Source organism: Malaclemys terrapin, chromosome 23, assembly GCF_027887155.1.
Source record: "Malaclemys terrapin pileata isolate rMalTer1 chromosome 23, rMalTer1.hap1, whole genome shotgun sequence".
Taxonomy (NCBI): domain Eukaryota; kingdom Metazoa; phylum Chordata; order Testudines; family Emydidae; genus Malaclemys; species Malaclemys terrapin.
Genome location: NC_071527.1, coordinates 13,323,534 through 13,348,773, shown reverse-complemented (window position 1 = coordinate 13,348,773; position 25,240 = coordinate 13,323,534). Strand labels below are relative to the sequence as shown.

At 61.6% G+C, this 25,240-nt stretch overlaps 1 protein-coding gene across 5 annotated transcripts; it reads left to right on the top strand.

The window, feature by feature from the left end:
* Positions 1 to 296: 296 nt before the first annotated feature.
* LOC128828323 (syntaxin-binding protein 2-like) lies at positions 297 to 21,204 on the top strand. 5 transcript variants are annotated; one of them, XM_054012884.1, is made up of 20 exons: positions 297 to 333; positions 2,351 to 2,400; positions 3,436 to 3,517; positions 4,117 to 4,212; positions 4,732 to 4,745; positions 4,856 to 4,934; positions 5,659 to 5,762; positions 6,866 to 7,014; positions 7,484 to 7,568; positions 11,464 to 11,594; positions 11,734 to 11,841; positions 12,839 to 12,896; positions 13,433 to 13,498; positions 14,204 to 14,284; positions 14,619 to 14,757; positions 15,312 to 15,444; positions 15,903 to 15,990; positions 18,168 to 18,259; positions 20,417 to 20,574; positions 21,125 to 21,204. In XM_054012884.1, the coding sequence occupies exons 1-20, from the start codon at positions 297 to 299 to the stop codon at positions 21,202 to 21,204; spliced, it is 1,830 nt and encodes a 609-aa protein (XP_053868859.1). The 5 variants fall into 5 exon arrangements, with proteins under 5 accessions (XP_053868859.1, XP_053868863.1, XP_053868861.1 ...); XM_054012888.1 differs by lacking the exon at positions 4,732 to 4,745 and having other exon boundaries at positions 4,117 to 4,193; positions 4,865 to 4,934; XM_054012886.1 differs by lacking the exon at positions 4,732 to 4,745 and having other exon boundaries at positions 4,117 to 4,193; positions 15,312 to 15,418; positions 15,901 to 15,990.
* The last annotated feature ends 4,036 nt before the right edge of the window (positions 21,205 to 25,240 follow it).

Genomic DNA, 25,240 nt, shown 5'->3' with positions numbered 1-25,240 from the left:
AGCGTTCGGCTGTCATCAGCCTTGCAGACATCGACCCACCAGCACCCCAGTTGCTTTATACTCAAATCAATCACTGGTGGGGCTGGGCCCATCCATCAGTGACGCTAGAGGGAACTGGGCCCCTCGCCCAGTGTCACAGACACTCCCCAGAGCACGGCAGGGAGAAGCCAGGGCGCACACAAGGGCAGGAGCAGAGCAGGGGTAGAACCCAGGAGTCCTGACTCCAGCCCTGCCCCGCACACAGCTGAGTCCCACTTCCATCCACAGGACTCGAAGGTGCGTGAGAGAAGGCGGAGATGACCCCATCCGGGCTGAAGGCGGTGGTGCGCGAGAGTGAGTGCAGAGCTGGGGGGTCTGAGCCCGGTCGGGGGTAGAATCCAGTCGGGTGTGGGTCTGGGGGAACAGGACCCAGTTGGGGGGCCCTGGGAGGGCAGGGCGGGGCGCTTATGGGGGTGTCGCACCCTCGGGGAGGATTAGGAGTCAGAGCAGAAAGAACAGGAGTACTTGTGGTTTCTTAGAGCATAAGCTTTCGTGGGTTACGGACTAACACGGCTGCTACTCTGAAACCAGTCAGAGCAGAGAGCTCCTCCTCCCCCCGCCTGCCTGTCACACACCAGGAGGGTGTTTGCCCCACCCCCAAGGGCTGCCCCCTCCCATAGGAGCTGCACTTTGGGGGGAATCATCGTCATCTCTTTCCATCGGGGTGACTCCTGCCAGGGCCGGTGCAAGGATATTTTGCGCCCTAGGCGAAACTTCCACCTTGCACCCCCTCTCCTCCCCCGACCGCCTCCGAAAACTAGTAAACTTAGCGTTATAAACAGCCTGTCAGAACAGGTAACAGCTGCACATGAGGAGAAAAATGACGTCAGAGCCACTTTGTACTGTAGTGAAGCAGTACGCTTCTGCCCAGCCGCAGCGCAGAGCTGGCGTAGGCTATAGCTGTAATGTAGGAGAGAACAAGTTAAAGCCTTACACCTGATCAGCATGGCCTCCGCGGCCTTGTGCATGCTGGACTCTGAGGGGTTAGTTGCTATGTGTTAGTCACTGTCTTCTGGCAACACCCTGCCCCGCTGTGTGGGCTGTGTTACTTCAGAAGCCCAAGCTACTGCTGAATCTCCAGCCCCAGCTGCAGTGGATGGGGCCTGTGGCTAAATCCAGACCACAGGCCTGGGGTTTAAAAGACCCTTGGAAAGTGGATTCAGTTCAGTTCAGATGTTCCATGGTTGCCCCCAGAACTGGGACAGAGCAAAAGTGGTCCACAGCTCAGGACCGCCGGTGGTGCTAATAACCCTTAGCTCTTCTCTTGGTTTTTCCTCAGTAAATCGCACAGTTAGGAGGGCCTGACACGTGACTTTTGAATACTTGGGCTGGGCCATACTACCCCGGTTCAAGAGGGGTCTCTGAACAGGAATAGCAGGGGGCTGCAGGTCAGGAGTGAGGGGCATCTGCAGAGCCGTGAGGGGGGAACCCAGGACTGGAATAGCTGCGGTTCAAGAGTGAGGAGCACTGGCAGAGCTGGTGGGGGACAGACCAGGGCTGGGATAGCAGGGGGCTGCAGACAGGAGTGAGGGGCACTGGCAGAGCTGGGAATGGGAGGGAGCCCAGGGCTGGGGTAGCAGGGGGCTCCAGTCAGTAGTGAGAGGCACTGGCACAGCTGGTGGGGGCAGCCCAGGGCTGGTGTGGGGGGCCGTAGCTGCAGTTCAGGGTTGAAATGCCTGTATTATGGTAGGACCCAGGAGCCCAAGTCATGGACCAAGGCCCCATTTTGCAAGGCTTTGTACATTATTTATTAGGTGTATTACGGTAGCGCCCAGGAGTGCCAGTCATGGGTCAGGGTACCATTCTGCTGGGCATAACAAAAAGATGGTGCTTGGCCCGAAGAGCTGACTATCTAATTGCTTAGCTTGGCCGTGGAAGGTGCCCAGGAGACAGGCCGGCAGTTCCCTGAGCGGGCCATGCCTTGGAGGGGTTCTTCGTGCAGGACTCAGGATTTGAAGTCTTTGTCGTGTTGTCGTTCCCCCCCCACACAGTAGAAGGTCCCTGGATCCCCTCCAGTCAAGAGGTGCTGGACAGGATCTGTTCTCTTGCTGCACGGGGCCAGATCCTTAGTTCAGCTGCGCTCGTATCCAGCCTGGCAGAAAGGAAGGGGATCAGAGCCATGGCCCATCTAGCCTGCCACCCCACTACGATCGCTGACTGGGGCTCTGCTAGGAGCACATCGCTAGCTGGCCTGAGAGCAGCCTCTGAGCCACTTCCCCGAGGGGTCCTTCCACCAGCCAGTGGGTCCTGGCTCAGGGCACAGCCGTCCCATCCAATCCCCACCACTAATCCCCATCTCTTTCCCTCGCAGAGATCCTCAGCGTTGTCTTTCGCAGCGTGAAGAAGGAAGGAGAATGGAAGGTAAGCAGGCCGGGCCTGCTGCCCTGGTGTTCCCCTGGGGATATGCTGTATCCATATATCGTGCTCCTTCCCCTCCAGCTTCTTGGGATTCATTAGGACCCTGAGGTTTTCCAGGCTGGATCAGATCCCTGCTCTGTCTAGCCGATCATCCGCCCCCAGCTAGGCTTGGGTATGTCTGCCTTCCCGCTGTGCTGGATCAGACCCAGCTGGTCCAGCTAGCCCCATATCTCCCCACACACACACCGGATCAGACCACTGGGCCCAGTGAGTCAGCCTGGGTGGGAGGAGGAGCAGGAAAGCGCCAAGCATGGGGGCAGCATGTACCATTGGGCAGGCAGGTTATTGAGCCCCCGGCATGGACTGGGCTGGGGTGTGTGGAGCTGTGGGCTTGGCCGGTGCGGCAGAGGGAGCACAGGGGACTAGGTTTCCCAGTGGCTGGATCTGGTGCAGCAGGATGCTGGGCTGCACGGAGCAGTGGGTTCATTCGGCACGGCAGGAAGGCGGTGGAGATGTCGGGGCGATGGCCTACAGGGCTTTCCTAGGGGAACACGGAGACTCCCCTTGTTCCATTTCTCTGTGCCCTGATCCTGGTTCTGTCTGAGAGCTGGGGAGCGGGTATCTGGTGGATCAGAGGAGGGCACTGGGAGCTAGGACTCCTGGGTTCTGTCCCTGCCTCTTGCACTCACCCCGTCACCTGGGCCAAGAGGCTGATCTCCTCCAATCTAGGAGGATGGAACCATTCTGAATGGCCGGGTGTCCCAGGTTTGTCTCCGACATCTCATACCAGCCACTCTGCTCGGAGCCACTCTCCTTGTCGCTCCTCACGCAGTCCTTAGCACGGTCAGCTCAGCCAAGTGCAGGCTTGGTAACGGCCTTGCCGCTCTGCTGTGGAAGGGCTGGGCCGGGAGCCGTCGGCTCTGCCGTTAGCAGTAGCTCTACTCCCTTGGCTGTTCCATGGATGATGATGGTGGGCGGCTGGGCTCAGGGCAGTGACTAGCTCGTCCGAAGCGGCGCGCTCCCCTCTCGCTACCCCAGGTGCTGATCATGGACCGCCCCAGCACACGCATCCTTTCGTCGTGCTGCAAGATGTCCGACATCGTGGATGAAGGCATAGCGCGTGAGTGGCCCCTCCCTCCCATCTGCTCCCCCCGCCAGGGCTCCCCTCCCCCTTGGATACACCTCACAGTCGGGGAGTTGACTTGTCTACATTCACGTTTGCATCTAGTTTCCCCCCTTTGCAGCCCCCTAGATGCCCTCCTTGCTATTGGTACCTTCCCAGCCAGATCTAGTTCCCTTAGCCCGGCGCTTTCAGCCCCTGGAGCCTCTTCACCGCTTTTCTCAGACCCCTGTTAACTCCTCGCTGCTCCTCCCCCATGCTGCGGGCAGGGTCCTGTCAGGAGAGGGGGAATGCTGGCTCCCTGCTCCAGGGTGGAGGAGCCCTGGGGTTGAGGGGCACAGAGCTGAGCCAGCGCTCTAGGGGCGTGTCCCCAGCACAGTACAGAGGGACGTTCCCTCCCTGCTCCGTACTGGGGCAGCATCGCAGCCCATGGTCCCACATCAAAGCTGCTGCTGCATTGTAGCCTGTGGAACCCCTCAGCCTGCTGCCAGCGAACATCCCTGTTCCCCTTGGCTTCCCCTCCCCGCATCCCGGTGGAGAGTGGCTGGGGCGGGTGGCTAGGACACACTGACCTGCACCCAATGTCTGCTCTCTCCTAGTTGTGGAAGATATTAACAAGCGCCGGGAGCCAATCCCCAGCCTGGAGGCCATCTACCTGCTCAGCCCTGTGGAGAAGGTAGGAGCTCGGGCCTGGGGCAGCTGGATGGGGAGCAGGGGAGACCCCGGGGCAGCACCTAGTGCAGCCTGGAGGTGACGCCGTCCGGGGGGATGCGCAGCACAAGGTCAGGATGGGAATGGGGCCAGTAGGGGCTCCCCAAGAGGCTGTTTCCCCGGAGCTGGGCTTCGTGTTCTTTGCCACGTGAGGCACAGACTGTCCCCCAGACCTCTCCGCAGTGCAGTCCCGTGGGGGTTGGATGGGAAGGTGCAGCAGGCAGAGAGAGGCAACCTCGGCTAGGCTGACCAGATAGCAAGTGTGAAAAACCGGGACAGGTGTTGGGGGGTAACAGGAGCCTATAGAAGGGAAAAAACTAAATACTGCGACTGTCCCTATAAAACCGGGACATCTGGTCACCCTAAGTCCTCAGCTGAGACTCAAAGGGAAGGAGAATCGCTGAGGCAGAGGCTCAGGTGGCAGGAGCTGTGGGGGAGGAGGCTCCTGCGTCTGCAGCAGGGAGGCCAGTGGAGGGAGACCAGGGGCGGGGGGTGAAAACCAGCCCACCTCCCGATGGCATCATGCTGGGCCCTGAGTCCCCAGGGGCTGGGCATGGGCTGGGCCCTTCGGGCAGCAGGACGGGGCCTTGGCTGGTGCTGACAACCCCTCCTCTCCCCCGTTTGCAGTCGGTGCAGGCTCTGATCGATGACTTCCAGGGCACCCCCACCTTCACCTACAAGGCAGCTCACGTCTTCTTCCTCAGCCGTGAGTATCGGGGGGCGGGGAATCCCCCTGCCGGGAGCCTGGCCAGCGGCACACTGGAGCCTGGGGGTGGGGGGGTCTGTCTCTGCCGGCAGGCCAGTGCGCAGCACCCTGATTACGCTCTGCCCTCCTGCAGGGGGTGCAGACCCAGCAGGCCAGACCGAACGACCCCACCGATCCCTTCCCCCCCTTCTCCCCCATGGGCCTGCCTCCAGCCAGCACGGCTCACAGACACCTGCAGCGTGCACCCAGAAAGGCGGCCTCTGGCTACCATTCCCAGCATGCATTGCTCCATCCGTCCCAACTGGGGTTTGGGAATGGTATACCCAGAATACCCAGTGTGTCAAGGTCACATCTGCTTCTCCCCATTACAGCCCAAGTCCCTGTTCCTCCTTGTGCATCATGCTGAGTTGTACCCTCCAGTCACTTCCCCCTGCGGTGGGCTGAGGGCAGGGTGTGAGAAAGGGACCGCGTAGGAGAGATTGTGCCCCTGCCCTCCTCGCTGCTGATGCTGCAGAAGCCGAGAACCCGGCGTGACTCTGGTTCAGGGGGGTTGGACTCATAGTTGACTCCTGTGTGGCCCTGCTGACCTGCCCAGGTTCCCCACAGGTGTGCAGCACTACTGCCCCTGCTGTGCCTGTCCTGGCCCTGTCCGTGGGGGCTGGCGCTGTGCTGGGGGTCCTGTGCCCTGTGCCTGTCACCCCCACCCACTGCCTTTGCCTTGCAGCGTGTCCTGACCCTCTGTTCAACAAGCTGCGGAAGTCACGGATCACCAAGGCCATCAAAACCCTCAAGGAGATCAACATGGCCTTCCTGCCCTATGAGAGCCAGGTGAGGGGTGACCGGGCTTTGGAGGAGCAGGGCCGCAGGGCAGACGGTGACGTACGACACCCCAACCTTAGTGTTCCACATGGCTCGGGGCGGTGACACCTTTCCCTTCTAGGGCCCTGGGTTTGATGCCAGCACAGGGCAGCAGGGACTAGCCGGCTGCTCACACCCTGTGAGAGGTGGAATCGCTGGCTTGGATGTATGGGGGAGGAGGGCGCTGCCTCCCTGGCTTTACCAGCTCTTCCTGATGGTTTATAACAGGCCTGCAAGACAGCCCGCACACGCCTGCCCTTTGCCCAACCACGCCATCTCCTCCTTGTGTCGTCAGTGGATTTCCCTCCTCATGCCCCTGAGGGGCAGGGCTGTGTTGTCAGTCCCATTGCATTGGTGGGGAAACTGAGGCACGGAGAGACATGAGCCTGGTCTACACCCAAAAGCTTCGTTGGTACGGGTTTGTTACGGGGACATGAGAGAAAAAATCCCCCCTGTAACTAATGCAGCTGTGCTGGCAGAGCCCCTGGGTAGAGGCCGTTACGCTGGCAAAGCAGTCCTTTCGCCACTGTAGCTTATTTCATCTGGGCACCGGTGCCAGCTGTGCCAAGAGAAGCTTTGGCTGGTATAAGCTGAGTGTGCGTCAGGAGGCTTTGCTGGCTCACCCGTCCCGTTGCACCAGCAAACCCTTCGTGGGCCGATATTGTTTTATTGGTGTCCAAGCACGTTTTCCCCAATGGCTCGTTCTCTTCGTCCAGTGAAATAAGCGACAGTGGCAGAGCGCGTTGATGCCGGGTTTGCCTGTGGCTACGCTGGGGCTTTCGCCAGACTAGAAGCATGTCCAAGCCCCCTCCCCCAACATTGACTTCTCCAGGGCAGAGACACACCCCTGCAGCTCAGTAAGGACCTGAATCCGGGGCGTCTTCATCCCAGGCTGGTGCATGAATCTCTGGGCCGCTGTCCCTCTACCACAACAGGAGTGGCTCTGGTGAAGGGATCTCTCCCTCACTAGGGGCTCGTTCCGGCTCCGCCAGGCTGACCTGGTATGGGGCACAGCTGGCCTGGCTGCCAGCACTTGGCACCAGGGTCTGATCTCTGCTCCCCCCGCCCCCCAGGTGTACTCCCTGGACAGGCCACAGACCTTCCACATCTGGTTCAGCCCCTGCTCCGCCTGGGAAAGGAACAAGGACCTGGAGATCCTGGCAGAGCAGATTGCTTCGTTGTGTGAAACCCTGGAGGAGTACCCAGCCATCCGCTACAGGAAGTGAGTGTGCCCGGCGGGAGGGGTACCCAGCCATCCGCTACAGGAAGTGAGTGTGCCCGGCGGGAGGGGTACCCGGCCATCCACTACAGGAAGTGAGTGTGCCCAGGGGGAGGGGTACCCGGCCATCCACTACAGGAAGTGAGTGTGCCCGGGGGTGGGGTACCCGGCCATCCGCTACAGGAAGTGAGTGTGCCCGGGGGGAGGGGTACCGGCCATCCACTACAGGAAGTGAGTGTGCCCGGGGGGAGGGGTACTCGGCCATCCACTAGAGGAAGTGAGTGTGCCTGGGAGGAGGGGTACCCAGTTATCCCTTATAGGAATTGAGTGTGCCATGGGGAGGTACTCAGCCATCCGCTACAGGAAGTGAGTGTGCCCAGAGGGAGACGGTTACCTGGTCATCTCCTACAGGAAGTGCGTGTGCCCCTGTGAGAGGACCTGTTTCTACCCACAGGGTTTGTCTTTGCTGCAGGGCCCGTGAAGATAACTTCCACCTGGCGCATGCTGTACTGGCCAAACTCAAGGTGTTCAAGGCATACGAGCCCAGCATGGGAGAGGTGAGCGAGCTGTGCCGGCCACGCCCTCACCATGGGACAGAGCCGAGGGGGAGGGGGAGTACATGAGAAGTAGAAGGAAGGAGGAGTGATTTAGAACCTGCTCAGAGATCCTGACGGGGGGAGGGGTGGGGTCTAGACCCCCTTGGAGATCCTGAGGGCTCGGGAGAACAATAGCATTCCCTGTGTGGTTGGACTAACGGCCCCAGCCCTTCTCTAACAGTGGCCGTGGGCGGATCGCAAAGTGCTCTACAAAGGCCAGTGTCCTTGTCCCCTCTCTACGGATGGGGAAACCGAGGCACCGACTGGGGAAGTGTGTGCCCAGCAGAATCTCTGTTTATAAACAGGGCAGTTCAGTCACAGAAGTAAGTTTTGCATACAGCGCCTCTTCCACACCTGGACACTCCTGTCTGTGTGTGCGCCTTCACCCACCACCATGGTATCGGAACTCATTAATGAATTCACCCTCCCAGGGGAGGCAGGGGGGCCTGTGTTACAGATGGGAAACTGAGGCATGCAGGGAGTCTGTCAGAGCAGGAGTAGAACCCAGCTCTCCCGAGCCTTAGCCACAAGTCAGCCCTGACCCAGCTCCTGCCGTCCCCGTCCCACCCCCAGCAGAGGGGAGCTGCAAACCCACCCTGCCCTGGATTCTCGCATGGGAAACCCAGTGGCTCCTGTCTCCCTAGGAGAAGCAAAGTGATGTAAAATCCAAGGCCTGCCCAGATCTCTCCCTCCTGTTGCTTCTGCTCTTGCTTCCAGCCTTTGCCGAGCTGCTGGGAGACTGTGCACCTGTGACCAACTGGGAATGTTTGTAATATCTTTTATGAAGCCGATGCGTGCCTCAGTTTCCCCTATATGTTTCATGGCTTCTCTGGTGGGGCGTGGGGGAAGGACTCTCAGGGAAGATAAGAATCATGGTGTGTGGGGGGGTGTTACATCCCTGTCTTGGTGAAATGAAGAGAATCCAACCCAGCTCAGCCTGGGGGCCAGAAAGACCATGACATCTCCAATGGTTCCTGGCTGGACGCTCCCAGCAGGGAATCGGAGCAGGGCCCCCAGCTCGAGAACACAGGGTTGGGAAGGTTTGAGCTGGGGGATAAGTGGGGGAAGCTGGGAGCTCTCGCCTGAGAACTGACCAAGGTCAGACCGAGGCCTGGTCTACACAAGGCAATTGCCTCGCTCGGGGGTATGAGAAAGGCGGCGTCACTGAAGCGGCGCAGCTGCACGGGTTTACATGTAGACAGGCCCTGAGCGAGAGACCAGGAGCCTGAAAACAGGTCTCGCTGCAGCTCGGCCGGGCTCTGAGCTGACCAGAACGGCCTCTTGCTTTAACCTTCAGTGGGCTGGGCTGCCCGGGCTGGGGTCCAGGTGCCTAAGAAACCCGACTGTTCTGACAACGCTGGGGGAGTGGCCCTGTCACCCGGGCTGAGGGGCATCAGGCCCTGCGCAGTGGACGGGTCTGTCCCAGGGTCTGTCTCAGCTGGACTCGCTGGGCAGGGCTCACGGGGTGAAGCCCAGCCGTTCGGTCTCAGGAGGTGGGAGGCCGTACGGCTTGTCCTGGAGGAAGAGAGAGATCTGTTGGGGTCTGGCACAGCAAAGGGCTTCCTCCCAGAGACTTCCCCAGCTGAGGCCCTGGCACCGACCCTGTGGATCCATGAGCGCACCTTTCCTCTCTCCTTTCCCATCCACCGAGGCAATGTTGCCTAGTGGCTAGAGCCCTGGACTGGGATGGGAGACCGGGGTTCTATTCCCAGCTGGGTGACCTTGGGCAAGTCACCCCTCCTATTTGTGCCTCAGTTTCCCCATCTGTAAAATGGGGATAATGATACCAGTCTCGGGCAGGGGAGCCCCCTCTGGGATAGCTGGCTGCCATGACACAGACGCTCTGTAACTCACAGCTGGCAGCACAGGCCTGCCTCCAGAGGGGAGCCTGGCACACACCTGGCTGCCCAAACCATCTACCCAGGGAAGGGATTGACAGCATGCTTGTTAACCACCGGAGCTACTTGCTGCAGCAGAGTTGGCTCCAGCCTGCAGCCCCCGTCTGATCTGTGCTATTCTCAGGAGCTGAGAGCGGCGCTGGGGAGGGCAAAGTCCTGCTCCGTGCACACCCTGCTCCTCTGAGCCCCCCCAGGGATATTCCTGAGACTCTTGCCAAGCCTCCCTGTCACAGGTGTCAGCACTATCCCTATGTTACACGGGGGAAACTGAGGCATGGAGCAGCGTGCCACGAGTAGGTGGCAAAGGCAGGAATAGGAGCCAGGAGTCCAGACAGCACGCCCACCGCAGGACCGGGAGTGCTGACTCAAGCCCCTGCTCTCAATGCAGTGCTGGCTCCATGCCGCACAATCCCGGCTGGCCAGTCCAGTGTGCCCCCGCCTTGCCAGCTGGCACAGAACCCCAGGGACTCTTGTAGCATGGCCTCTAGCAGTCAGGTGTCCAAAGCCACCCAGCCCACGGTCACGGCACCATGGGGCCTTGTCTGCACTAGTCCCTCTTGCCTTGATGTTTCCCAGCTGCCAGCCCTGAGGGGTAGCTGGCCCAGGCAGTGCTGTGGCACTCACCAGTGCACTAAGCGCCGCTCTGCTCTGGGGGGGTGACCTGGTGGTTACGCCAGCCCCCATCTGCACTCGGGGATCCCTCCAGCCGAGCTGAACTGGCAAAGGTGTGAGCAGAGTCCGGGAGGGGCGCTGGGCATAGCAACCCACCCAGGCTGGGTAGTGCTGGAGAGGAATGATGGTGCCAGTTCTGGGTTCATGTCCCTGCTCTGCCACAGACTTCCTGTGTGACCCTGGGGGAGTCACCCAGCCCTTCTGGGCCTCCATCCCCCTCTGCAATGGGGTGACAGCCCTGGCCAGCCCCACGTGCATAGGGGGGCAGGATGCAGCAATGATAGTGCTACAGTGGTGGGGTCCAGATACTCCTCCAAGAGAGGCGCTCCCCCGTCAGCCTCAACCTATTTACCCAGAGGCTGTGGAGACCAAGTGTGGCTGAAAATGGGACTACTTACTGAGGTGGGACAGTTGGGGAAGCGTCAGGGGCTGTACGTCCCCGGCCCCCCTGACTGTGCTACCCAGCGAAGAGCAGACGCAGCCCCTTGCTGAGGTGCTCCTGGGTGGACTTGGGTTCCACTGGAGCTGCTGGAGCCGGTTTCAGAGCCGTCTGCCATGGGAGCGCAGGGCTGGTCTCCTATCGCCACCTGCTGTGCTAAGAGGGCAGTGCATGCTGATCAGGCAAGGAGCGGGGGGGCTGGGCCAGCCCCCACCCCCCCCATGATGTGGGTCTGAGATGCTGACCATTTGAGTGGTCTCTGTCCAGCTGGATGCTGGGGGACCACCCAGGCTGGGAGTGGGGAGCTAAAGCCTCATATGGGGTCCCAGCTCAGATGCAAGGTGGGACATAGGGATAACGTCCCATTGTCCCCCTCTGGGACCTTATATCAAAGAGGCTCTGGGCCTGGTGTTGGTTAACGATAGACTAACCAGGGCCTTCTGGTGTAGTTCCCCCGCTCCCCACGCAGCACATGGGGCAGGGCGCAGTCGGGGGGCTGCCGTGTAAGGGGCACGCTCCCGTTGGTGGAGAGGCACGAGCAGAGAGCGTGCTTGGGGGAGTGGCCATTGCTATTTGCACGAGGGGCAGGTGGCCCGTCCCTGCAGGGGGCGTTGCAGCGCAGCTGGGTGGGGAGCTCTCCCTGCCGGTCAGGGCGGGACCCCAGGGCACGTCTCAGCTAGCTTGGGGGGTGTCTCCTGGCTTCCCCTGGGGTTGGGGGCTGGGCCGCAGAGAGGGCGGGTGGTGAAGTTTCAGGCCCACCAGGGCCCATTGGATTGTGCCGTGTAAGCCAGGCCAGGAACCATCCGCCGGAGCAGGGGGTGACGGGTCTCTCTCTCCTTTGCCCCAGGGCCCTGACAAAGCGCGCTCTCAGCTGTTGATAGTGGACCGGAGCTTCGACCTGGTGTCCCCACTGCTGCATGAGCTCACCTTCCAGGCCATGGCCTACGACCTGCTCAGGATCGAAAACAACACCTACAGGTAGGGCCTGGCTGCCAGCAGGGGGCGCCCCGCACTCCTCAGGCGGGCTGGGGAGGTGGGACCCAGGCACCTGCATTGCTCTGTAGCTCCCACGCTCGGAGGAGGGGTGTCACAGCCTGACCCCATCCCCCCTCCGCAGGTACGAGACAACGGGCGCCAGCGACTCGCGGGAGAAAGAGGCGCTGCTGGATGATGATGACGAACTCTGGGTTCAGCTACGCCACCTGCACATTGCTGACGTCTCCAAGTGAGCGCGCTCAGCCCTGCCCCTGACACGCCCCTCTGTGCCCCGTCCGTCCCCCCGGATATGCCCCTCCGTGCCCCACCCAGGGCCGGGACCCATCCGCCCCTGCGACCCCCCCGACACACCACTTTGTGCCCCACCCAATGCCTAGTGCCAGGACTCGCTACCCCCCCCTTCAGCACACCTCTCCCCTCCCCGCCCAGTGCCAGGACCCCCTACCCCCACTTTGGCACAGCCCTCCCCTCCCCGCCCACTGCCAGGACCTCCCACTCGGACACACCTCTCCCACCCAGTGCCAGGACAGCCCACCCCGTTGACACACCCCCTCTTTTCCAGTGCTGGGACTTCCTCCATCCTCCCCTTCAGACACAGCCCTCCCCACCCTGGGGCCCCCTCGGATACACCCCTCCGCTTCCCTTCCCACCCAGTGCTGGAACCCCACTCCCCTTTGGATACACTCCTCTCCGACCCAGTGCAAGGACACCCCCCAGCAACACAACCCTCTCCTGCTCAGTGCCAGGACTCCCCCTCCCCCTCCCACCCAGTGCTGGGGCCTGTCCCTCAGACATGCTCCTCTCTGAGTGCTGAGACCCCCTGGACCCAGCCCCTCTCCCCAAAGGACCCCTGAGTGCTCCCTTCCAGAGCAACCGTCTGAATTTCCTCTCGGGGATCCCCCTGGACACTGTCTTCCCCTGACCCCAGGATCTCCCCAGGCACCTCACAGCCCCTTGAGTGAGTCCCTCACCGACCTCCTGCCTGGACCTGCCGCTGCCCCCAGGTCCCCCGCCCCGCATCAGGGCACCAGGAGCCCCCAGAGGTGCACTGAACTCTGCCTTGGGGTAACTTGGGAAGAGTCCCCCCCGTGCCCCATCTGAGGCTCTCGAGGCAGAGAACCGTGGTGCCCGTGGGGTGGGGGCTCCATCCCCTGTAGCATAGGACAGGGCACCCCCTACCTCTAAGGCAGTGCCTGGCTCCGGCCTGACCCCTCTCCCTGCTGCAGGAAGGTGACGGAGCTGCTGCGCACCTTCTGTGAGAGCAAGAGGCTGACCACGGACGAGGTGCGGTGGGGGCTGGGAGGGGGAGCGATTGGGGAGTCTGGGACGGGGGGACCCATCCCACTGCCACTGATGGGGAGGGGAGGCTCCCTGCTGCCCTAGGAGGGGTTGGGCCGGGCTGTCCAGTTGCTCCCAGGGTTTGTCTGTAAAGGGCTAAGAGGTGTATGTGGAGCCCCCTGTCCCCCAACCAGAGCTCTGGAGCTCCCCACGGTGGGGGAGGGCAGAGGCCCATGGGGCAGGGTTAGAAAGCAGGGTCAGGGCCGCGCAGGGAGAGCTGCAGGGAGCCAACGCTGCATCTCCCTGGCCCGCTCCCGCTTTACACCTCAAGGGGCACTCGGGTTGCGGGGCTCCCGTCTCATTCCAGCTGGCCTGGGAAGAGCAGGTCTAACCCAAGCCGCAGCCACATGTGGTCTGAGTGACCCACCCTGGCCCTGGCACGCGTGGTTGGGCTGCTGCGGCTGTCCCCAGCCGAGGCCTCTGCCCTGCAGGGGGCTCTGTGTGCTGGGAGGGGCCGGGATCTCACCACCGCCTCCCTCCAGGCCAACATCGAGGACCTGTCCCAGATCCTGAAGAAGCTGCCCGAGTACCAGAGAGAGCTGAACAAGGTAACGGGGCTGGGGCTGTTAGTGGGCGGGGGGCAGGGCATTCAGTGGGGCTGATGGGGGGGCAGGGTGCTCTGTGGGGCTGGTGAGGGACAGTAGGGACTCTCTGGGGGGCAGGGCACTCTGGGGCTCTCCGCTTTACTGCCTGATGAGAGCTGCTGACCTGTCCCGTCGGGCAGAGCCATTTCCCCCCCAGGTGCTGTGTGGCACCATGGGCAGCAGCCTGCCCGTCAGTGCCCAGAGCTGCCATGTTAGCCGCAGCAATGGCAGCCCTTGGGTAACGCCCACGCCTTGCTGCTGCAGCTCTCAGGAGAGGGCCTTGGTGGGCTTCCAAACCAGCCCGTTGGAGCCACTCCTGGTGCCACTGGGCCACGTGCCAACAGAAAGCTCCTGGCCACTGGCACAGGTACCCCGACACCTGCTGGTCTCCAAGCCCCCAACCTCATGCTGACTAACAGAGAAGCCGTGGGCTGATTTGGAAGCTGCTCCCTCCTCCTGATCCTCCCCTCCAGCTGCCCCACTCCATCCCAGAGGTGGCTGCACTTCAGTGCTGGGCAAAACAATCCCTATAGACTCGGCTGACACAGCCGATTGGGGCTGCTCCTCTGGCCAAGGGGCCCTCCTGGGGGGCTGGGGGTTGGGGGTGCTCTGGACCAGCCGGTGATGCAGTGCCACAGTAAACTCCCCTGTCCCGGTCTCTCCCCGCAGTACTCCACGCACCTGAACCTGGCCGAGCACTGCATGCGGCACTTCAAAGGGACGGTGGAGAAGCTGTGCAGCGTGGAGCAGGTGGGTCTGTGGGCAGAGCCTGTCTGGGGGGCCAGAGTCTGGCTCATGGACTCAGCCCGGAGAAAGGGGTCTCAGAGCCTCAGGCTCGCTGGAGCCAGGGCCAGCCCCCCCATGTAGCACCGCGGGTGCAGAAGGGGGACATGGGGCTCGGGTTACTCCCTGGGGGCCCGTTGCTCACCCCAGGGGGAGCTGACCCCAGGGAGGAGGGGACCCTGGCACAGGGGGTAGGCGACCTGTGGGTCGTGGGGCCATTGCGTCTCCCATCCTGCTGCGGGGCAGGAGGAAGCGGAGCAGCCTGACCTGGGCCTTGTGTGTGCGTCCCCCTCCCCCCCAGGACCTGGCCATGGGGACGGACGTGGACGGGAAGGTGATCAGGGACCCGATGAAGATCATCCTGCCCGTCCTGCTGGACCCCAGCGTGCAGGCCTACGACAAGATCCGCATCATCCTGCTCTACATCCTCCTGAAGAACGGTAACGCCACAGGCCTGCAGCCCATTGCCCAGGCCAGGGTGCCCTCGTGTGGCTCCTCTGGCTGCCCAGTTGCCTGGCCAGGGGGCGCTGTGGAGTTGCCAGGCCTCCCCCTCTGCACTAAGCAGCAGTAAATGGTTTGGGGGGTTGCCGTCCCTCCAGCTCAAGGCCTCGCAGCCTTAAGGACCCAGGCCTCGGCTCTGACACTGTACCTGACTGGCTGCAGATGGGGGAGCCCAGATCGGGGGAGGGGGACTCCCTCTGCACTGCCAGGGGGTGCTAGAGAGACCCCTGCCCCCAGCGCCCAAGAGAACCTCTGGAGGGAGGGAAGAGCATCAAGAACCTAAATTCAGTCATTAACTGCGTAGGGTCTAGTGGGTTAGAGGGGGGCTGGGAGCCAGGACTCCTGGGTTCTACCCCCAGCTCTGGGAGGGGTGGGAAGAGCAGGATCTCAGGGTTTGATCAGGGAACTAGGACTCCTGGGCCACGGACTGAATGTGCCAAGGCTGTGGGTGCATCCCAGGGGTGCTGGCGCTGACCTGTCTCTCCCCATGCAGGTGTGAGCTTGGTGAACCGCCACAAGCTGATACAGTGTGCCAACGTCCAGCAGCTGAGCGGCATCATCGACAACCTGGACTTCCTGGGCATCTCCATCATGCCTGGGGTAAGGGACTGGGGCCAGGGGCAGCAGCTGTACCCATGGCCGGGGAGCCCAGGCCATCCTGGGGGTGCCCCCCATGGCAGTGACCTACTCCCAGCACAGAGGTGGCCTCTGCCCCATACAGTGTGGTGACGCCCTCCCCCTATGAGGGTGACCCCCGAGTTACTCCCCATCTGGGGTGACCTTTTCTGCTCTGCAGAGGACCCTGGGGGTCAGGACCTCAGATCGCTGGGAGCTGGAGCTGGTGACCACTGCATGGGGTGGCCATGCAACTGTTCTCCCATCAGTCGCTCTCCCCTCCTCTCTCTCTCTCTCTCTCTCTCTCTCTCTCTCTCGCTCAGTGATCCATTCTGTTCTTTTCTCTGCCCCTCCCCTGCCAGCCCGGCTGGAGCGACTCAGGTAGGCTGCGCTTTCCCTGTCTGCACCCATTCCCATCCCGCACCCAATCCCTGCTGCCTCTCACCCACTCTCCCTTCTTCCCCCAGAGGGGGCAGCTGCGACCCAAGAGGAAGGTGCGGCCGGAGTCCACCTACCTGCTCTCCCGCTGGACCCCCAGGCTCAAGGACGTCATGGAGGTACCAGGCCTTGGGGGTGGGGGTCACACCTGGCAGGCTGGGCCCAAGGGGGAGGGGCTGGTTTGGGGTCAGCCATGTGTGGAGCCCTGCATATCCATGCACCATTTCTGCGGATAGTCGATGGGTTGCAGATACAACCGGGTCGGGCTCTACTCCCGAGCAGCACCTGGCCCGCGGCATCCGGCTCAGGCAGCCTGGGGGGCACAGCGCGCTCGGGGCCGCCGGCCAGCAGCCAGTGGCTGGGCGACAGGTCGGAGTCGGGGCTGCCCGACACCCACTCGCCTTGTCACGCTGAGCAGCACCAGCGTCCCCACCAGCTTCTGGGCAGCACCCCACGGCGATGCAACATGCTCTGCTGCTGCCGTGTACCGGCGCTTGTGACCCCCCAGGAGCATCACGTGATGAGAAACTCCTCCCCCCAGCCCCTACCCCCTCCACGCTGCCCCTTCTAGAGACCCCGCCCCCCCACTACCCATTCTCCTCTAGACCCTGACCTCTCCACGCTGCCCCTTCCCCCAAGCCACCACCCCCTCCACGCTGCCCCTTACCCCCAAGCCCCACCCTCGCGCTGCCTCTTCCAAGCAAGACCCCTTCCCCCCCCTTGCTGCTCCCATGAGGATGCGGATACAGACGGCTAGTGGATCGCGGGCTGATGCGCATCCACATTTTTGTATCCGTGCAGGGATCTAGCCATGTGAGGGGCTCATCAGAAAGTCCTCTGCTGCTGCCATCCTTAGGGGTCTTAGATCATAGACACAAGTGCAGGCAGTTGTCTTACCCAGTGCTGAGATGCTGCTACCTCTGGGGTGGGGCACGGGCGGTTTATACAGGGGTCCCTCACCGGGGCTGAATTCTTCCTGAGGAGCGGCAGGCAGCTGTTAACAGCCGCACAGCAGCACTGCCCGAGAGTCTAGGGCAGGAGGTGATCAGCGTGCGGGGCTGGAAGTGCAGGGGATCCAGGCAGCCCACTGTCATGACTGGCACTGGAATCTGAATGGCCGGCAGGGTCCTTGGCCTAACCTCCAGTGAGGAGCAGCTGTTTGACGTTCATCTAAAGGACGAACTCCTGCAGCACAGTACTGGGCACTGACTGCCAGGGGAGAGCGCCCCCTGCTGAGCCCCCTGCCCGCTCCCTGCAGGACAGCGCCCCCTAGCGCCGCACTGGGGCCAGCACTGACTGCCAGGGGAGAGCACCTCCTACTGGGCCCTCCGCCCGCTCCTGGCCGTACAGCGCCCCCTAGCGCCACACTGGGGACATAAAGCACCCTCTGCTGACTCACTAGCACCCCCCAGCACCCGCTGGCTTTTCCTTAGAGGTCTCCTTTCCAAGCGCTGCCTGGGCCCAAACCTGCTTAGCTTGTGAGAGGTGACATGGTCGCTCCTTCCCCCAATGCTTGCTGGGGGCTGAGCCCCTCATCGCCCTGCCCTGTGGGGCACTCTTCAAGGGGGTGGGGGGCACACTTAGTTGCCTTCAGCCCACTGGCTTGGGGCTCCTTCAGGCCAAGAATTAACCCCCCCACCCGAGGGAGGCTCCCAGGCCCCTGCTCCAGCGCTGTGATGGTTCCTCCTGTGGGATTTTGGGGCAGGCAGTTGCGGTAGCCTCAATCCTGTGCCTAATCCAACCCCCCACCCCCACCCCCCGCACTAGCCGCAGCTCGACAGGCCTTAAGCCTCCCGGTACAAGTCAACGCAGCGGATTAATGTAAAAGCCCCTAGTATGTGGTATTAGGATGTATCATAGCTTGGGCCCCCTGCATGGCTGGGACACACCTCATGGGGCAAGAGGCAGGGCCTGGATCTGCCCGCAGCAGGGAAGGGGCACTGAGGGCAGCCCCCTGCCTCCCTCCTCCCCCAAGTGAGGGGCCCTGGATCTGGCTACAGGAGGTCTCTGCCCTCCCCATAACGGTGGATGGGTGTGGAGTTCACAGCAGGGCACTGAGCAGCTGAGGAGGAGGTGGGGAGATGGGGGGGCATCACGGGAGGAGTCAACGTGCTTTTTGCTAGCTTCCCATGCCCCCAGAAAGGGGGCCCCAGGCTGCTCCCCCAGGGACTGTCAATCATTCAGGGAGGAGCCGTCCCAGCCCCTCCCCCCTCTGGGGCCTGGCTTGGCCACCAGGTCCAAGGTTCCTGCTGCTTGGCCCCTGCTGACCTGTCCTCTTCCCTCTTCCCCCCGCCAGGACATCATTGAGAAGAAACTGGACAACAAACTGTGGCCCTTCATATCAGACCCGGTCCCCACCACCAGCTCCCAGGCTGCTGTCCCCTTCATGTCAGACCCGGTCCCTTCCACCAGCTCCCAGGCTGCTGTCAGGTAAGGCTGAGCCTGGCTGGGCTGTGGGGGGTAGAGCCCTGACACCCCCCCCACCCCCGGGTGTAGGAGCCTCTGTGCCTGGGAGTGCGTGGCCAGGACCCTGCCCTCTGCGGGGGAGACTGTGACGGGTTGGATCACAGAAACCCCCTTGGGGGCTGCCACCAGATGTGCAAAGACTACCCCTGCTTCTGTTTTCCCTGCCAGCTCAGGACTCCAGCACCCTGTCTTGCTGAACCAGACACTCCCGTCTGGCTCCAGACCCAGACCCAGGGTCTGAATCACTTGTCCCAAAGCTGCAAGTTTACCTGAAAACAGCTCATAGAAGTGTGCTTGTCTTTAGCACTAAGATGCTCAACTCCCAATGGGGTCTAAACCCAAATAAATCCGTTTTACCCTGCATAAAGCTTATACAGGGTAAACTCATAAATTGTTCGCCCTCTATAACACTGATAGAGAGAGATGCACAGTTGTTTGCTCCCTCAGGTATTAATACGTACTCTGAGTGAATTACTAAATAGAAAGTGATTTTATTAAATACAGACAGTAGGATTTAAGTGGTTCAAAGTAGTAACAGACAGAAAAAGTAAGTCACCAAGCAAAATAAAATAAAATGCGCAAATCTATGCCTAATCAAACTGAATACAGATAATCTCACCTTCAGAGATGCTTCAGTAAGTTTTTTCTCAGACTGGACACCTTCCAGGCCTGGGCACAATTCTTTCCCCTGGTACAGCTCTTGTTGCAGCTCAGGTGGTAGCTAGGGGTAGGGTGACCAGATAGCAACTGTAAAAAATCGGGACAGGGGGTGGGGGGTAATAGGAGCCTATATAAGAAAAAGCCCCCAAAATCGGGACTGTCCCTATAAAATCGGGACATCTGGTCACCCTCGCTAGGGGATTCTTCATGATGGCTCCTCCCCCCTTTATATATCTTTTGCATAAGGCGGGAACTCTTTGTCCCTCTGGGTTTCCACCCCCCCTCACTGGAAAAGCACCAGGTTAAAGATGGATTCCAGTTCAGGTGACATGATCACATGTCACTGCAAGACTTCATTACTCACTTGCCAGCACACACATATACAGGAAGACTCACAGGTAAATACAGCCATCTGCAGACAATGGGAGTCATCAAGATTCCAAACCATCATTAATGGTCCACACTTTACACAATTACAATAGGCCCTCAGAGTTACATTTTATATTTCTAGTTTTAGATACAAGAGTGGTACATTTATACAAATCAGATGATCACACTCAGTAGATTATAAGCTTTGTAATGATACCTTACAAGAGACCTTTTGAATGAAGCATATTCCAGTTACGTTACATTTACTTATTACCGTATTTTCTCTAAAACTATCTCCGTTACATTATATTGACTTATTATCAAGTTTTTATAAAACCATATAGACTGCACAACGTCACAGGGGTGTCCAAGAGCCTGGAGCCCTGGACCCCTCTCACCATGTCCCCCGCACCCCAGCAGTCCCGCAACACCCCAGGGCTCAGGATGGAGGAGAGGGACTGGCTGAGCTTTAGACAGCACCCCCAGCCCAGGGCAGGTGCCTCCCTCCCCTACTCCCTCTTGCCTCCTTTGGGACTCCTGTCCTGCCCCCCCTCCCCCTCCAGGCCCTGCCCTTCCATCTGGCCTTCCCTCAGCGAGCCCCTGGTATCCACACTGCCCCTCTCTCCTCCCAGCCCCCACTTCGGGCAGTGCCCACCCCTCCGCCTGGCCTTCCCTCAGCGAGCCCCTGGTATCCACACTGCTCCTTTCTCCCCCAGCACCCGCTTCGGACAGTGCCACCCATCCACCTGGCATTCCCTCAGCGAGCCCCTGGTATCCACACAGTCCCTTTACCCCCCAGCACCCGCTTCGGGCAGTGCCCACCCCTCCGCCTGGCCTTCCCTCAGCGAGCCCCTGGTATCCACACAGCCCCTCTCCTCCCAGCCCCCACTTCGGGCAGTGCCCATCCCTCCGCCTGGCATTCCCTCAGCGAGCCCCTGGTATCCACACTGCTCCTTTCTCCCCCAGCACCCGCTTCAGACAGTGCCCACCTCTCCGCCTGGCCTTCCCTCAGTGAGCCCCTGGTATCCACACTGCTCCTTTCTCCCCCAGCACCCGCTTCGGACATTGGCACAAGAGCAAGCCAGCGGCCGAGTACCAGACGGGACCGCGCCTCATCATCTACGTGATGGGTGGGGTGACCATGTCTGAGATGCGCTGCGCCTACGAAGTGACCCAGGCCACCAAGGGCGAGTGGGAGGTGGTGATCGGTGAGTGGGGCGAGTCCTGGGGGGAGAGGCGGCTGGAATGCCCAGGTCAGGGACAGTCGGGACCCCCTGGGAGGGGGAGACCCTAGAACTGCCTGCTTAGCACCCACAGGGCGCCCCTGCCACCCTCTGTCCTCCCGCACCCGGGGGCCTGGGAACAGATGCGCTTGCCCCACCTGCCTCAGCCACGCATGGCCTGTATCTAGACACCTGATCTCCTGGCCCCTGGCTCCCCAGGCCTCTCCTTGCCCAGGGACCATGTGTGGGGGTCCAGTCAGACACCCCCAGTTACACCCATAGGGATATGGCTCACCCCCTGCACACACCCCTCTAAGACCCAAGGGTGAGGAACGCTGTTAGCGCGTGGATTCTTGCCTGGCCGTGCAGGGTACAGCGGCACGAGGGGTGCGGTGCCAGGCCACGGGGGGCAGGAGACAGCCCCTCCCCCCCTGCACTAGAGCAGGGTCCAGCTGCAAGATGGGGGAGATGGTGATGCCAGCCTCATGCCTGCCCCACTGTGCCCACCGCTGCCAACCACCTCTCTCCCCCCCAGGTTCCAGTCACATCCTAACCCCCAAGAGCTTCCTGGATGACGTCCAAACCCTCGACCGGAAGGCCCCTGAGGAGGTTTAGAAGCAGCCCCCTCCCCGCAGAGACTCTGGCCCCCACAGCTCGCTGCCCCCAGAGCCACCTGCTCTTCGCAATAAAGCACTTTCCCCCCTACTCTTGGCAGCGCTGTCAGTTCTTGGGGAGGGATGGGAGAGGGGACGGGACCCCCAGGCTGCTTGGCTGTTAGGGCAGGGAGCAGGCCAGGCTCCCATCTAGGGTTGTGGCCCTCTGTGCCCCATGGCCACCGCCCCACTGATGGGATGGGGAAGAGTCAGACTCCGTTATGTACAGCCTCAGCCATTCCTAACTCCCCTCCCTGGGACCCAAGGCACAGCCCCTCCCCCTCCTGTCACCCCTCTGCCAGCAATGGGGGGCGCACAGAGGCTGCTACCAGTGACTGGCTTTGGGGGGGATGTGATCCAGCCACTGAGCCCCAGGCTGTGTCTGTCCAGTCTGCAAAGGGTTAAAGAGAACCCCCCTTCTGCCCCCATCTCATCCCCCTTCACCGCCTTGGGGTGCTGGCCCAGCCCTGGCTCCCTGCACCCCTCCCAGCACAGCCTGGCACCCTGGCCTCTCAGTGGGAACCTCGGCTCCAGAAGGGGGGAGGGGTCCTAGGAGGAGTTGCAGTCAGGTGCCCAAGTAAGTGGGGGTGGAGCCAGGGCTGCATAGGAGGCGTGTCCAGGGTTGGGCAGCAGCAGCAGGGCAGAGCCAGGCTGCATCTAGGACCCCGCAGGACGGGTTTGCCGCCCCGATGGGCCTGGATCAAATGCCCCTGCCCAGTGGCAGACACCCTCCCCAGTGCCTTTCCCTGGGTATCCGAGCCACCCCCTGGGCACCTGGAGCCCCAGCTCCAGCTGAGGCAGCCAGCTCCAGCCCCCGTGGGTCTGACCAAGCCCTGAGCCAAGCCTCACTCCCTGCATCCCACGGGCTCTAGAGGTCCCCTCCCTCTTGCCCACCAGCCGGGCTGTGCTGGGGAAGCGCTGGCAGGAGTGACCCCAGGTAAAGCAGTGACCTCATTTACCAGGAGTGACCTCCCAGGGTGGTAAAGAGGACTCTGTGTGTGTGTCTGTGTTTGTGTTTTCTCTGCTCTGAGCCTCCCACCCCATTATCACACAGTCAGTGCTGGCCCTGCCCCTGCCCCTGCTCCTGCCCTACTGGGCTTGTTCCTGGGCCAGGAAAGTGCGATGCCAAAGGCTGGCCGAGGCCTTTGCTGCTGTTCACAGGCGGGGAAGGGGAAGGGAGGGGACGGGGCGGGGTGTGAGGCTGAGGGCCCATGGTGCCAGGGAGCGGGATCTCCCCAGCTCCCCCTCTGGCCCTGCTCCAGGTCCCTGGCTCCGCGTCACCCGGCCAGCCCTGCCCCCTTCCAACCTTCTGCCTCCAGGAGGAGGGTGGGGCAGTAGCTGGAGTGTTGGACCAGGGCCTGGGGGCAGCTCTGCTCTGGCCTGTGGACGCCCCCTGCTGGTACAGTGCTGGCTCACCCAGCCGTGCCCCAGAACCTACACAGTTCCCTGTGTCCCGCTGCCCCGACTCACTTGTTCTGCCTCTCTGGTCCGTGTGCCAGAGGGACCAGCAGGGAGCCCCAGGAGTCCCCCCAAGCAGCTATAGGGTCCCCATCAAGTGTGGGGTTGGGGCAGGCACTGAGCGAGCACCAGGGCCCAGCCCCCAGGCTGGCCCCCACAGGGAGCCATACCCACCCAGCCCCTGTCCCTCCCATAATCAGCGCTGGAACCCAGCCCCCTGCGTCCCAGCTCCCGCTCTAAGCACTAGCCCCCGCTTCCCGCTCAGATCTGGGACAGAACACCTGCCTCCTTGCTCCCCCTCTAGGGCCTGGCCTTTCCCCAACCCCCACCTCCTCCATCCTCCTGTGCCTAGAGCTGCCCAGGGTCCCGCTACCCCGGCTGCTGCTGACCCCCAGCCCTTGGGGCCCTGTTCCTGCACTGGCACCTGCATTGTGTGAGCACCTGCTGTAGGCTCATCCCGCCGGCAAGGCCAGGCCTCCCCTCTGGCACCTTCTAGCCTGTGCCAGCAGCTGGGGGTGCAGTGACAGTGTCCCCAAACTCCTCCCCCCCCCCCACTGGAGGGTGAAAGGAGACAAGGAGGGGCTGTGAGAGCCCCATTCTCCTACCCTTCCCGCACCCCGCTCCCCCGGCTCAGCTCGGAGACTCGTCCTGCCTCTGTAGTCACTGGGCATGGGGATTAGCGCCATCAGCAACCCCACCCCACCCCCCACCAGCTGGAGACAGTGAGAGACCAGTGCCAGGTCAAGGACCTGCCCCAGGTCCCGGAGGGGTATGGGAGATCAGGGCCCAGACCAGGGGTGACCGTGGCGGGGGATCAGACCCATCACTCATGAGGGTTGGGGGTTGTCTAACTTCTCCTCTCAACCTGCGCACAGTCCATGGCCCCTCCGGCCCTCTCCCAGCCCATCCCCTGCTCCCTTGGTGCCCCAGGGGCACATAGTCGTGCACCCCACAAGGTGGGAGGGAGGCTTCAGGCCTGTGAGCTGTGCTATGCCAAGGACCAAATCCACCTTACCCACGTCCCGGGAGATTTTGGTGATGCACAGAGTCACTGAGTGGCTCTGGTTGCCTGTGACCTCCCCCGCACCCTCCCCATCCCTCCAGACCTGCAGTGTCCCAGCCAGGCCAGCGTGGGGGGGAGGGCAGCACTGCTATTGCAGGCAGTTGGGGAGGGCGGGGACTGGAGGGCACTGACTTGGCCATGCAGCCATGGGTTGGGGCCTGGGCTGAGCCAGGATTGGCGCAGGGATGGCCTGGCTGGGTGCGCCCTGTTTGTGATCATAAGAACATAAGAACGGCCGTACCGAGTCAGACCAAAGGTCCATCTAGCCAGTATCCTGTCTACCGACAGTGGCCAATGCCAGGTGCCCCAGAGGGAGTGGACCAACAGGCAATGATCAAGTGATCTCTCTCCTGCCATCCATCTCCCCCTCTGACAGACAGAGGCTAGGGACACCATTCCTTACCCATCCTGCCTAATAGCCATTAATGGACTTAACCACCATGAATTTATCCAGTTCTCTTTTAAACGCTGTTATAGTCCTAGCCTTCACAACCTCCTCAGGTAAGGAGTTCCACAAGTTGACTGTGCGCTGCGTGAAGAAGAACTTCCTTGTATTTGTTTTAAAGAATCCATTTAGTTTCTCTGCAATGACTTTATCGTCTTTAAGCGCTCCTTTTGTATCTCGATCATCAAGGGGCCCCACAGGTTGTTTAGCAGGCTTCCTGCTTCTGATATACTTAAAAAACATTTTGTTATTACCTTTGGAGTTTTTGGCTAGCTCATTTGGGTCTGGCCTAGGCCACGTTAGGCTAGCACCCCTTCAAGCCCAGTGCCCCTGGCTGGTTCACGGGAGGGTTGGGGAGGGCAGGCGGCTGCTTCCCAGCCCAGCTGGGGGCTGCCCTGGCTGGGAGACAGGCAGAGAGAGAAAAATGACATGAAACCTCAATAACAGGCACCCAGAGCAGGAGTGACTCACATGGATTTGGGGAGAGAGCCGGGCATGGAACCCAGGAGTCCTGCCTCCCAGCCCCTGATCTAACCCCTAGACCCTACTCCCCTCCCAGAGCTCAGCACAGAACCCAGGAGTCCTGCCTCCCCGCCTCCCCCCACTCTAGCCATCCTCCTCTCCCCTCATACCCCTGCTAATAATTGCACACGCAGCCTGCTGGGGAATGTGCCCCGGAACAGGTCAGTCCCTTCGAGCCCAGCAGGCCCTGTTTCCCCTGCCCCTGGGCCAGCTCCTCTCTCCCTGCTGGGCAAATGAGCCCTGCCAGCGCTGCGTGCCTGCTGTGGCCGGGGCGAGAGACCCTGGCACCTCTGGTCTGCTGCTCGGGCCCAGCCCCAATCTGCTCAGCTGCGGAGCTTTCTGTCCCTGATCCCTGTGGGGAATTATCAGCCCCAATTAACAGCCATTTGGATAATTGCTGCGCGGCTGCCAGGCGGGTGGGCGGCCGATTGGGGGCACGGAATTAAAACGCTCACCAGTTCCCCCCATGGCTGCCCTTACAGCTGGGCTGCCACCGGGGCTCCGTGTGCA

What these genes read in the sequence shown, in the direction of transcription:
- LOC128828323 (XM_054012884.1), top strand. Translation starts at nt 297, where the DNA reads ATGACCCCATCCGGGCTGAAGGCGGTGGTGCGCGAGA. An exon ending in AGCTGTGCAGCGTGGAGCAG is followed by an intron (nt 14,285 to 14,618) that starts GTGGGTCTGTGG and finishes CCTCCCCCCCAG; the next exon opens with GACCTGGCCATGGGGACGGA. An exon ending in CGAGTGGGAGGTGGTGATCG is followed by an intron (nt 20,575 to 21,124) that starts GTGAGTGGGGCG and finishes TCTCCCCCCCAG; the next exon opens with GTTCCAGTCACATCCTAACC.